The sequence below is a fragment of the Aspergillus nidulans genome, chromosome I (genome assembly GCF_000011425.1).
Source record: "Aspergillus nidulans FGSC A4 chromosome I".
NCBI lineage: Eukaryota > Fungi > Ascomycota > Eurotiomycetes > Eurotiales > Aspergillaceae > Aspergillus > Aspergillus nidulans.
The window spans coordinates 3259640-3273065 of NC_066257.1; the positions used below are offsets into that span (position 1 = coordinate 3259640).

At 49.3% G+C, this 13426-nt stretch overlaps 3 protein-coding genes across 3 annotated transcripts, besides 1 other annotated feature; all 3 read right to left on the bottom strand.

Annotated features, from left to right (window-relative positions):
* Nucleotides 1-13426: part of a sequence feature (contig 1.113 1..316066(1)) that runs on past both edges of the window.
* Nucleotides 644-2203, bottom strand: ANIA_06830 (protein lccA; the record flags this gene model as incomplete). Its single annotated transcript, XM_659342.1, has 4 exons — nucleotides 644-1206; nucleotides 1245-1361; nucleotides 1431-1870; nucleotides 1956-2203. 4 exons carry the CDS (start codon nucleotides 2201-2203, stop codon nucleotides 644-646), a joined length of 1368 nt encoding a protein of 455 aa, XP_664434.1.
* Nucleotides 4212-6025, bottom strand: ANIA_06831 (uncharacterized protein; the record flags this gene model as incomplete). Its single annotated transcript, XM_659343.1, has 4 exons — nucleotides 4212-4313; nucleotides 4381-5025; nucleotides 5087-5893; nucleotides 5969-6025. The coding sequence occupies 4 exons, from the start codon at nucleotides 6023-6025 to the stop codon at nucleotides 4212-4214; spliced, it is 1611 nt and encodes a 536-aa protein (XP_664435.1).
* Nucleotides 6525-9387, bottom strand: ANIA_06832 (Zn(II)2Cys6 transcription factor; the record flags this gene model as incomplete). Its single annotated transcript, XM_659344.1, has 6 exons — nucleotides 6525-6552; nucleotides 6847-6869; nucleotides 6972-6982; nucleotides 7212-7986; nucleotides 8053-9088; nucleotides 9146-9387. The coding sequence occupies 6 exons, from the start codon at nucleotides 9385-9387 to the stop codon at nucleotides 6525-6527; spliced, it is 2115 nt and encodes a 704-aa protein (XP_664436.1).

Sequence of the window (13426 nt, forward strand, 5' to 3'; positions counted from 1 at the left end):
CCAGGGTTTCTCTGCCAGTATAAGGAGCTTGCCGGGTGTTAACGTTGTTTTAACGTTGTCAATGGAAGACGACAAGCTCGGAGTCTTAAAGAGAAGGCAATGACGCTCATTTTCTTTGAGCCTCAATGGGCCTCACTGCAACGGGAGGCTAGCTTCGGGAGTCCTTCCTGGGGCTGCCTTATTCGGGGCGGATCATACTTGAGGGTGATAGAGCATTCGCTCTACTTGCCGTTGAAGCTGTAGAATTGTAATCCACTCTCTATGACCAGAGGCTTTGTCAATAGTAAAATCCGGTGAGTGTCATGTTACGGATCAGAGGAGATCTCATTTATGTTCTTGGCTATCACAGATGAGCTCCGCACTTCTCTGCTCTGCCCTACCTATCAAGCTTACTCCAGGCTATGTGAAACTTACTAAAAGCAAGGAAATTATTGCACCCGGGTATTGTGGCGTGCTGAATGCAGAATCTGAAGGTAGGGCAATACTGGAAAGACAGCGTCCTAGGTACTGAATGGCAGATCAAACCCCCGAATCATCCTCGACTACCATATACTCCTCCTGGTACTGTTCCCAAGAGTGACAGTTCTCCTCCAGTCCTTCAGAATACTTAGTCTTCAATAAGTCTTGAATCTCGCTGTACCACTCAATAAACTGCATCGCGAAGCCCCTCCTCGGTATGCCATCCAATATGGCAATGCATAAGCCACGCACCAGGGTTATCAGTGTAAAATCCAACTATAAGGTACACAGTTTCCTTGAGCATGGCTGTGTCGCGACGTGGCAGGTTTGCCGCACCCAGTGTGTCGATCAGGTTGTCACTGCTACTATTGTAAGTTCCCGTGCCCTGGGCAATAATGACGGAGACATGTCCGTGCAGATGGATGGGATAGGGAACGGTGAGCTCCGTTTCGATAACGACATAGACCCATTCGTTTGCTTTGGGGAGCTCCACGACGCCACTAGTATTCGCAAACGTCGATACCGAATGGTTGCGATATATCTCCAGTAGGATAGGATCTGTCCAGTCAACGTGCATCGAGGTACTATTTAGCTTCCAACGGAAGAGATTCTCTGTGTTCGTTCCGAGTGTCACTGATTCTGACTTGTATAGAAGGCGCTGCTTGAGACGCTTAGCGGGTTCACCATCGGTGTGAGGTTTGAGGGGTCTTCGCCGGAGCAGGAGTCCGTGTAGTCGTAGGCCGACGTCTTTGGGGTCGAGGTAGAAGAGTCGTAGTATATTATACCTCTGATGTTATCGGACGACTCGTTTTCAGAGCAGGCTTCTTGCGGGATTGCTCGGAGCCAGAAACTGTCTGCCACAGAGGCTTGATCGGCGGTGATGATGACATCGTAGCGTTGGCCTGTACCACAATATATGACTAGCATGAAGACGGGAAGCCCAGAGGGTTTGCAGGAATGGGTCGACTCACCCATTGCAATATCAAGAACGGTTGTCTCATACGGTTGGGTGGGCACAAGATCATTCGCAATCACAGTGAGTGTGTAGTTATCAACCATGAACTTGGAGTGTGTGTCGACAGCTTCATTCACTAAGCGGAGCCTGTAGCTTGTGCTTTTGACGAACGTAGTGTTCCATCTCCGTCCAGTTTTGTTACCCTCATCAGAGCCGTATACGTTAGTTCCGTTAATCAACACGTTATCCAGCGTTGGTGGTCCCTCTGACTGTGCATAGTCACGAAGCTCGTCAACTGTGCTTATATCCCAGTAATTCAAGAACATTACCCCCAGATCTTTGTCGTAATTCTCACTCGCAGGGCCATGAATCACGATGCCTCCAAAGAGTCCCTCCCACGCTTGGAGTCCAATGTGGCTATGATACCAGGTTGTGCCGTACTGCATCGCGCGCCACCTATACGTGACCGAGCTACCCGTTCAGCCGGACACTGCGTGATTGAAACGACTCCGTCCACGGGATTAGTGTAATACTGCCTTACTCCGTGAAAATGCACACTGGTGCCATTTTTGACGCTGTCCGGCAAACTATTTGCGACATAGACGACCACGGTATCACCCCAACGGCTTTTATGGTGGGCCCAGGGATGGAGTCGTTGATGACCAGCGCGAATCGCTCGCGGCCATCGGAGAATGCGGTGATCCGCTCGAGATTAAAGTGATATTCGCGAATTACGCCCGTTTCGGGGACGGTTGTAGTGTAGCTGTGTAGATGTCGTAGGAGCACCATTGTTGGCGAGTGGTGGCGGTGTTGCCATCACAGATACTGGTATTGGAAGCAGTAGAAGATTGAGAGGAAAGAGAGGAGGATGTTGTAAATGCAGCGATAGTTGAGGGAGAAGAAGAAGAAGAAGAAGAAGAAGAAGAAGAAGAAGAAGAAAAGGAAGTAGTTGCTGCAGCTATTGTAATGCACTGCAATATATCGACGAAGAAGCCGAATGATCTATTGGCTTCTAGGATAAGATATACTTACTCTGGGTATAGAGCAGTAAAAGCCTGCGGGATCCCCATGAGGACGCGCGTTCGTCGTGGAATCAGAGTTCAGTTAGGGCTAGGACTACGCGCGAATCTATGCGCCACGAGCCCCAGTGGAGAAGATAGTGCCCACCCTGCTGTCGTAAGTATACGGCACTAATGCTTGTTTAAATGTCGAACATTGCGCCAATTAGATAAGTACGAAATCTAAGTTTCTTTAGACTACTTGGAAGAGAAAAACTGAGTGCTTGAATAGATAACTTACCGCAGTCTCACCCTATCCATCATACCAGCAGCAATCCAGTTCTCTCGCACAATTGTGCCGCAATAAATTTCTCTAGGATGGTCTCCTCTTCGTTTCTAATCCTCTTTTCTGCACTGGCGAGACTGGCACTGGCTGAATCGTTCAACCTCTACGCATACGTGATGGGATTGGTGGCTTTCCCCTTCACTACGCTGACGGCAAGATCCGCTGCCACTCGTCTCATAGACAGCTTGCTGACTCACAGCAGGTGCTGTAGTGATCAGTCAAAATGGCCCAAAGGACGCAAACGATACTGCTGTTGTCTCTTGTGTGTCTTCTACCTGTGGCCCGATCAACCTAGCTGACCATTTGACCACGACCAGTCACTACATCCACCGGCGCCTCGTCGGGAATCCCAATGCAACCTCTTCGAATCCTCCCTTCTCAAACGAGATCCTCTACACCCAGACTCAGGGTCTTCTTTGCACGAGATAGGCTTTGCCAATGGCACCGACTCGGCTCCCGCAAACACGCTGATCGACAGATTTGTCTGGTACGGTCATTTTCTGCTGGTAAAAAATGACGAGGGGAAGATTACCTCTTTGTTCTCGGGGAAGAAAAGTACATCGGAACGGGAATACTCCCTTCTGTGGAATGTTACGGTCTCAGGTGAGGATGTGATCACTACTTCCATGAGGTCGATTGCGCCATCGACGAGCCAGTGAACAGACTGAAGTAGTTGAAAGTGGACTGAGAATTACTAGTTAGTGTCCAAGGATCTGAGTTAACCAGGAAAGCTTTGGAGCTTTGGGTGGACAAGAAATGGATATTAGAGAAGACATCGAGTGACCGTCATACTTGAGAACGATGGGTTTGTGTGAGTTGTCGAGGCCGATATTAGTGAAGGATAGATGTAGCCCTATATCTCTGAGCCAACCAGTTTGAGAATCCATGCCGATTGCCGGCCTCATAAATAGAAAGCTAAGATGTCCACGTAAATAAGGCAAAAGACGACAGGTCCCTGAAGGGTCTCACAGTACGCCCACGCTTAGTCCTCAGAGCTCCTATGGGTCAGATTATGAGAAAGTATTCAAACCTGAACTGTAGTAACTGTCATAAGCCAAAGCAACTTTATTACTGGGAATTCAAATAAGCCCTTAGCTCACATGAAGGCACTAAGGCAGCACTCATGGATAGCTCTAAGTATATATATTTCTTTATCGTAAAGGGTTCTACTCCTGGATATCCGTGTTCTACTATAAATTTGAGGGATTTGATTATTAAAAATTCATTACCATGAAGTAAAAATTAGATTATGTGGGGTGAGAGATGGCAGTCTACGCTAGATAATCATACAGGTATATTACTACGAATGGCTTGTTGGGACCAACTGCATAAGATGATAGTGTTTAATCCTACCATAGCAAATTGCCGCTCCTATGCTCTTCTGTAATCATGCAGATAATATACAATGCACAGGCCAACGTCTAATATCGCCCACACCAAGCCAGGCTCCACCCTAAAATTTGACATTGTTTTCGGCATCGACCGCAATAGCTGTCTTCCTAGTCGAAGCCTTCACAGGATTGCGAGCCTCGAAAATCTGATCGAGTTCTTCCAGCTGTATAGCACGTTAGTAAGCTGACATTGTAGACGGACGGAAAGAGAGCAGAAATAACAAGACTTACCGTGCGATCCTTTGTCTCAGGGAAGAAGAAGTACATGATCACTGTCTGGATGGCGTCCCAGACGACGAACACAATGTAAGTTTTCCATCCAATGTTGTCCAAGGACACCGGCCATGCGAACTGGTTGAGCAGTCCTGCTGCGTTGACCGCAAGCGAGGAGAAAGCCATGCCCTTGGCACGCATTTCATATGATAGGACCTCAACGGGGTATAAGGCCTGCAGGGGGGTAATGAAGAAGGAGAAGGCAGCGCCAAAAATGAATATAAAGCCGAGAGTAGCGTTGGATGCGGCGCTGTTGAGTGTGCCGTCCGAGTTATTTACCTGACTGGACGCAGATAGAATGGCAATCCAAACAACACAGCACCCAGCCATACCCAAGAGCATCATAGGACGACGGCCGAGCGAGTCAACAAAGGCAGCACCGACAAGGGCCCAGAAGAATTGGAAGCAGGCGTACCCAAGGTTGATATTTGCCTGGGTGACGTCGGATGTGAAGCCGGCGCCGCGGAGGGCGGGAACTAGATAGTAGGTCAGCACGCCATTTCCAGCCCATTGGGCGAATATGGCAAAGAAGCAGTTGCAGCAGAGACGGTAGATACTGCTCCGGCGGTTGAATAAGCTGCGGTAGTCCCAGAATTTCTTGTCCTATAAGTCGAGCTTGTGTTAGCCGGCCCGATCAGGCGAGGTCCAGTCTTTGGACACTTACCGAACCGTCCATGTTCAAGTGAGCGTCGTACTCAGAAATCTGCAATTTGACCCAGAGAGAATCGCGGTTGCCAAGGCCGTGCCATTTAGTCAGAACCTCGACGGCCTTCTCTTGCTTGCCGTGGACATACAGCCACCGCGGCGACTCAGGGATCATCCAGCAAGTACAGATGATGATACCTGAGAAGACTAGCTGCAACCAGAGCGGGATCAGCCAGGACTGGTTATTGTCAAGGGTGATAGAACCCCGGACAGCGCCAGACGCAAGGATAGACCCGATGAACCAGAAGGTGTTGCAATAGCCAGTCACCATACCACGCCACGCTGGATGTGTGGTTTCAACGACATAAATAGGCCCAGCGGCAGCGGCGATAGAGACGCCAAACCCAAGCAAGAAGCGGCCGCCCATGAATTGGCCCACACTTGCATTCGCGATCGTGGTCCCGGACACGACCGCTCCAAGAACGATCATGAAACTGCCCAGGAACATTCCAAACCGACGGCCCCAGGTGTCGATGGCCGGACCAACGAACGGAAGCGCACTGACGCCGCCGATCTGGTACATGGCAGAAACCAGACCGGCCCAGATGCCAGCGTCTCGACCGTTGAAGTGATCGAGGAAGATGGTATTGGCGAGCAATCCACTGAACAGGGAGCCGTCGTAGCCGTTCATTGTCTGGCAGCAGAATCCGACCATCAAACAGGCGCACAGCAGCAGGTTGGTTGGACTCAGGAGGTGTGGTTTTTCCTGGATAAGGGCCTGATTGAACGCTTCGCTGCCGGTCACCGTATGAACTGTCGTATTCTCCTGTTACCGCAAGGATTAACTGATTAGCGGAGCCTCTATGACCAGGATCGACATAACGGCTGGCTTGGGACTCACAACCTGTTCCGAGGCCGGGGCAGCGACACCCTCGGCCGTCTTCTTTTCACCCTTCATCACAAAGACCTGGATGGGATAAACAAGAAGAGAAAAAAACGAAGGAATTGACAGAGACGAAGAAGACGGTGATGATTGAGAAGAATCAGGAGATGAGACGGTTCTCTGAATAGAAATTCTGAGACAATTTGGCTGTGTCTAGGACTTTTAATACCATATCGGCGGCACCTGTCAGGAGGCTAGACTCAAACTGTCACGGGCAGATGATCCTCTGAGAGGGTCTGGGGTTCGAGGGCCATCATGCGGAGAATGGAGAATAATGGAGAAAGAAGATAGGAAAAGACTGCAGCAGTCGAGCTGTCAACCAAAGTCTCAGTCCGGCGCCGTCCCGACCAGCCCTTGCCCCGGACCAGGGGTGCCCAGAGTCGGGTCGGCCATCTGTACCGTATATTGGCCTCCGATTATACGTACGGAATCCCGGTACTCCTTTACATTTGCCCGTTTGCGGGAATAAAGTGGCGGTTAGGCGTTTATTGACAGATATCACGATGTATAGGGATCATGGGATGATAGACATATCCAGGCACCTATGGTCCAATTCAGATACACATACACAGCAACTATTCTAAGCTCGTCCCTCATACTATGTGGAGTGGGATCGGATCGGGTTTCCAGAGTTTCCTTCACCCTGTTTTTGCCTACGCGTCTCTCGACCTAGCCCTGACCCACCTTCCATTCCTCGGCTAGATCGTCCAGACTAGCACGGGGAACCCAGATAGGCGGAGAGGCGGAGAATTACCGTTTTGGGGTGCGGAGCAGGCGGACATCAGCAAATTCGGGACCGGTGGCGTGTTTCTGGCTTCAGGACTCCGTAGTCTCACCTGGTGACTGGGGTGCCAAAACTCTGATGCAATAGCATCAGTCCAGACTCGTCCCCGGATTCGATCAGGCGGTCGCCGTTCGGATGGGGCACGAGTCAGAGACCGGGATCTCTGAGTACCCTTACGGTATAGCCGTCTGTTAAGCAGAACTATATGTTGTGATGCGGAGGAGGGGGGAGTTAGGCTCGTCTAATTGATTCTGTCACTGCTTACTAGTGTACAGAGCAGATGTAGAGACCGGAAATACTAAGCGGGGTTCGGCCCACGGTTTGGGGATTCAGCGAACGGTAAGGTCCCGTCTGGAGGTAACGAAGTGAGTTCAGGCCACAGAGCGTTCGGCCCCCAGCTCAGGTACTCCCACATACACTCCGGCGGCAAGTTGTCGAAGAATCCCGCCGCCTCATCGACAGGCCGACTGCGTGGGGCCTGCTCGCTATTGTAGTCGTTTGCCACCGGGACTCTCTCGGGCATGGCCATGTCCATAGGAGCGTCGCTGTCTGCGTCCGGCGGGGGGTCACCGGTACCCTGAAGGATGGCACCAAAAAGATTCGAGATGACCTCGAAGGTCCGTCCAGCCGTGGGTGAATAAGGTCTCATTCGCTGAAGAGCCAGGATTGCAGTCTCCACTTGGCGTTTGCAAGAGTCAGCCGAAGCTTCCAGGTCGTTGTCTACAGGGATGCCCGAGAGACAGATCAGCGGAACCATTGTCGCTTGGAATATGAACCAGACAGCGTTCCAGCCTATCATGCGATTCATGCTCGTCGTCTGGGCGATATCGAGGATCACCGTCTCTGCGAGTTCACGACACCTTCGGATAGCAGTGCGTTCGTCGGCTCGCACAGCGAGGAAAGGAATGCGGCGCATGGTCTGGTTCAAGAGTCTGGGGCGGTACAGGAGCATCTGTTGGGTATACAATCTCCATCGCATCACCGTGCGGACGGAATAGATGCTCTCGGGGTACGGCTCGGAGTCCCTGAGGATCGGAGGCAGATTGTTCCACCATTGCAGGAGTTGTGTGTCCAGGTCGCACATCTCTGTATGCGTCAAAGCCGGTGGTGTAGCTAGCGATTCCTGGATTTTCGAGGCGACCTTCACAAACTCGACGTTCTCAATCAACGGTACGATCTCGATATAGTTGTCCTATACCACAATAGCCATGTTAGAATCAGGATTTTTCTTTGAGAGAGCTAGAGAATAGAGAGCTACCTTATCGATCAACCGAGGCGTATTGACTGTAATGCTTGCCGTGAAGAAGTCCATCCCAGGCCTCCCCAGCGTCTCCTGACCCCAGATCTCGAGACAGCAGAGTGACCACCAGACGCGCCGTCGGAACTCCTCGTGCGCCGCTTGGGCCGGGTCATGCACGGAACGGCCGTCGCACAGCTCCCGGTGAAGGCCCAATGTAAGCGCCATCCGCAGGGAAGCTCCCATCAGGGAATATGCGAGATTCGGTTGGCTGGTGTAATGGCAGTACCAGCCTCCCATGAGGCCCAAAGTCTGTACAACTTCAAGGCTCGGATTACCCAGTGAACCCAGGTTCAGACGGCTCATTGCACTCTCGAAATAAGTACAATGCGTTCTGTCGTTGACGTCCACGGCAGCGATAATGCTGCCCAAAGCTAGGACAGTGTCGCGTAATGCCAGCCATCGCGCATCTTGTCGATAGCCGGCTCGATGCGTTTTGCGAAACGCATCCTCGTCTAAGAGCGGTGCGAATGAATGAAAATTAGCAAAATATGCATCTACCAACTGTGTCTCTGTAAATTGAAGCGTGGCGAGCGTAGTCGAGAGCGGACTGAGTGGCTCTTCGGGCTGTTGCCGGGGGACTGTCGGAGAAATTGAGAAATTGTACCCTGGGAGGTTCCACGCAATGGCTTTCAAGGCGGCCTGCACCGATGAGATGCCTAGATAGGACGTAGGTGGTCGAGCCAGGAGCGACAGAGCGTTGACGTCGTCAGAGATCTGACCGCTGGACGAGGCTGACGGAACATTAGGGATTTCGCCCAGCTCGTCTCTGGGGATGGAATGCAGCGATTCCAGGCTGGGTCTCTCGATTGGCATCACGGAAACCCCAGTCGTTACAGAGGCTGTCGTGGAGGGCGAGTCTTGCATCTGAGAAGCGCTGCCGGTCATCAGTTCCAGCAGTTTCTCGCGTGGTAGATTGACAAGCTGCTCTGGCGCCGTGCCGGGGAAGAGCCTTGTCAGGGTGCTGCGGTAATCAGGCGACGGGCTCGATTTCATACTAGATTTCATGACCGGTTTAGTGATGATTCTTTTTTGTGAGTCTGCCTGTGCTTACTTTCGTAGCCGTTCGTACTCTGGATAGGTACACTCCTCAGGCCGCTTGTACCATCGGCACGCCTCACACGGCTTCTCGCCATTACACTTGACTTTGCGACGCCGACAGGAAGAGCAAGCTCGAGGTACGACGCCGCGTCTACCAGTACTGGTTCGACCCGTCACGCTCTTGGGGTTACGAGGGCCTGATTCGAGGTCTTTTGAGGCGTTGGCGTCCTTGGTAGCTTCGAAGGCGATGAACATGACCGGCAGTAAGCAACGGGTGTGGTGCAATGTGATGTGATGAGGAATTGTGGGCTGCGTCAAGGGGCCCTAGATGCAGTGGAATGAAGGAGGGTTCTGCATGAGGATAAATAATGATGCATAAGGAACAAGGGGACAGTTGCAGTGGGGTAACCACTGGATTGTAAGTTCCAACTAGCAGGCTGACGTTCAAGGAACACTGTGGGTGAAAAGTCTGTGCACACTTGCGACAATCTTGATACACCGAAACTTGTACTGTAATTTGGCTGTTAGAGTCATATACAACGTTCAGCACAGACTAACCTAATTTAGTTGAAATACGAATAAAGAATAAAACTTTCTCAATATCTTCATGTGAAAATAATAATGATTTGGAATTGTTTTGTTCTACATATTCAGGTAAAACCTACACAATGTGAATAGTTTCTGGTATAGAATAATGAGTTCAGCTTCTAGTAGGGACACTTTGAATATCAATTAATCCACTAAATGATACGATTCTAGTAATTAAGTTGATTCTAGTCATTAGAGATATAGTAAATTCTGGTTATTGAATATGCGAAGAATCATAGATTTTAGCATATTTTATGAACTAGTACAAGTCCCTAGCCATAGCGCACGCGATCCAGGGAAATCAGGTGGCAGGGTGATCAAATTGACCTTTTTCATCTAGTTGGGGGTATACATTACCCTGACGGGGATTCTACACTGAAACTGTAGCTTACAGAAGAAGATTATAGGGGAATACGACGAACTACAGAGATATATCCCATGAAGAATCTAGCCTGCTATCAAGCTAATAATGGTAGAAAGTATCTAAAAGAAAAAGAGAAAAACTCAACTCGACCGCTAGAGAATGGCCTCATACAGAAAGTGCGCCACATTGTAACAAGCAGGCTATATAGGAGCGATCCAGGCAGATCAGGCCATGGCCTGATCATAGTGGCCTTTTTAGCCCAGTTGGGAGATGCTTGCCTGGACATGTCTTTACAATAACTCCATTCAGTTAGATTCTGTATTTGATACACATGTACGCAAAGTAGGAATATATATACTAAGAAATCACTACAGTTTTAGGGTTGGTATATTTATACTATGAAAGATAGCTTGACTCTTTATAAATTCAAAGAAATCGTCTTTATGCTTCAAATTTGTTTTTATTCTTGAAACATTTATAGTCTATTCATTTATTATTCCTGAAGCCTACCCTTATTTAAACATTAATCTCACAAGATATAACGCTATATACCTTGGTAATTTGTATAATCGTTTTACAGGCTTCAATAATCAGCTGCTTGATTTTTGACCTACAAATAGTAGGCAAATAGATAAGGCAGCTAGTATATTGAGTATTGGATTCATTCACTCATACATATTTAGGCTTTAGCTATAATATTCTCAAGATCTTACCAGGCCTTAGTGGGAGCGATTTAAAGATTTACTGTACGCCCAGATTCTGACCGCGTATTGTAACTATTACCCCACATTGCAATCCTTTGGATGCGGAGGGTCCGTTACTGGTCGGGAAGACTTCTAGACCTCTTTGCCCACGCAGCGTCAATTTCCGATTGGATCTAGACGGAGTTCGAGTGGTTTTCTACAAAGAGCGGAAGCCTAACAGCGGATCCTATGAAGCTATTTTGCGGTCTACTTTTGCGCTAAATCATAAACCTAAGCGAGCAGAGTACCCCACGGGGTCAGTCAAATGGCATTCAGCCACCCCGGCTTCCTCTTTCTCTTCCTTCGCTAGCTACAACTATATCCGGCTAACGTGCAAACACCACACTTTTCAGTAATTTTTCCCGCAGTGGGTCGCATACTGATGATCTGAAGAATCGGGAGACAGCTGCCTATACTGCCAGAACAGGTCCGGCGCCACTCCAGTGCCTACGAGCGATGTATCTTGTTATTCTAACGCATCTGTGCAAGGTAGGCTTGATCACATATCGTCCGTACTCTTCGAAGACGCATAGCTTCCGGCCTCCTCGCTCGCTGCAGTGTGTGCTCTGGTCAAGATACTGTGCTGCGAATTGTCGGAACGCCTCCTGCCTCGTGTGCCAAAACTTAAATCAGGGGTTTAAGTTATTCTATACGAGGTGTTGTGTACAACTGGAGCGTGCCAAGTCAGATATCAATGTCCATCGAGAGGTCGCATCCCTTGTAAGTATGCACAGAAGAGTTATCTGCCTCTGTGGTTAGTCCATGCCTCTGAGCATGGCATTGATAAATTGATAGAACTGTCAACCCTCCGGTATGTTTATCTTCGCCGGTGGTCACTATATGGCCGAGCTCAAGGACTTGATGAAGCAGTCGCTTCATAGACAGACTTCTCACAACAATCTCACTTCAGGAGGGCTAGCTATATGCGTGTGATCTGGGAGACTGGACAATGGGGTCTAATCATTCTGACCTTTCTGGTCCAGTTAGTAGTCTTTCTTCTAGCGCTAGTTTCTCTTGTCAAATTTGACTCAGTTAGCTATTCCTCATTCAGTCGATACCAATCCTTGACGCAGATCATTCCTTGCCTAGTTAAGGACATAGGGAGTAAGACTCGCTGCTAGAGCCTCGAGTTGGGTTCCGGGCCACGATCAAGAAAGTAGTGACAATGCGAGGGTCCTGATGAAGGTTCTTGCCACGGAGAGTCCGATGTTCGTGCCATTACGCAAGCCCAGTGTTGAAGAGGCAGTCAGTGTTGCGAACCTGGGTTCCTCGTTGAGGTCGTTGACAATTAGTACCCAGTGGCATTGGCTTCATGCGTTTCAAGCAGGTCACCCAAGTAGCAGGCATCGCGGAAACTCGGTGAAGACATCGTTAGGCTGCGTTATCTGATATCAGACACCCAATCAAGTGGTGATGTATATAGTAGGATAGCTGTCAGTTATCTGAAATTTTTCTATGGGTCCTTTTATCTAGTTCGATACTGCCTTATTAGGGATTAGAATAGATAAGAAGCGGGCCAGGTAATAGCTAATCCTAGAGAAATCTTCCCTCGCTATCCTGCGACTTCAGGCTACCATAAATTAGGGCTCTGTTAGATTTGCTAAACAATTTTTCAGTTCTTTATATATTATATTCCTAATGTAGAGTTAATTAGGCTCTGTTTATGCAGTATAAAATACCTAAATTTAGGGTTAGACCCTGCCGCCTGTCTCCGTATCCCAGAAAACCCCCCGTAACCATTCCAATAGTTTACAAACGGTGGTCAATTTGAATCCATGCGGCTTCGCCGGGCAGGCGACAAAGTCAGGCCGTTGGGCACTGGGCACTGGATACTGCATTAAACTTGTGGTGGCGGTTGACTCATTTCGAAACCGTAAGCCTTTCTAGAACCAAGTTCGAAACGGATAGTACCAAACCCCATCCAGAGCACCAACAAGCTGAACTAATGGAGCTGGTTAATACAGGATTACATTGTTACTTGACAGGATTATGGGCTAGTAAGTCCTTGTGTCACCGTGCCTGTCATGAAGGTAACACCATTGCCGTTCATAGTGGAACTTGGTCAATCAACTGTAAGAGCATAGCCCGACTTTTTGGCGTTGTTGATGGGGTAGAGCGCACCCGCCCGTGCAGGTCAAGATAACAGAAGATGGATTAGTCGCGGCAGATATAGGATGAGCTGTCTTGGATACTACACTATTGGAATACTGACATCTCTGCTCCACCTCGCATACAGACAGTAACCATTATATTATTCCAAAGCTGACGATTACTGAGCTCTCGGCCGTAAAACAAACGCCAAGCGCAGGACTTACCAAATATATGAGAAATATCCTTCGCAATGTCCTTTGAAAGCCAGCATGTGCCCCACACAGCTTCTGCAAGACCCAGTGGCGCGATGGATAGAGTCGAATGCATGATAAGAGCTCCAAGGACCAGGAACCAAGTAACTGATCTGCAGATTCCTGGCGATCAATGGCGCTGGTTCCGGTCTCCAGCCATAGAGAGTTTACTATATCCCCGCTCTTATCGGCAACTGCTTGACCGGAGCCTCGGTGCAGCGAAGATCCGGGAAGGACCATCTAAGCAAGGACGGTAT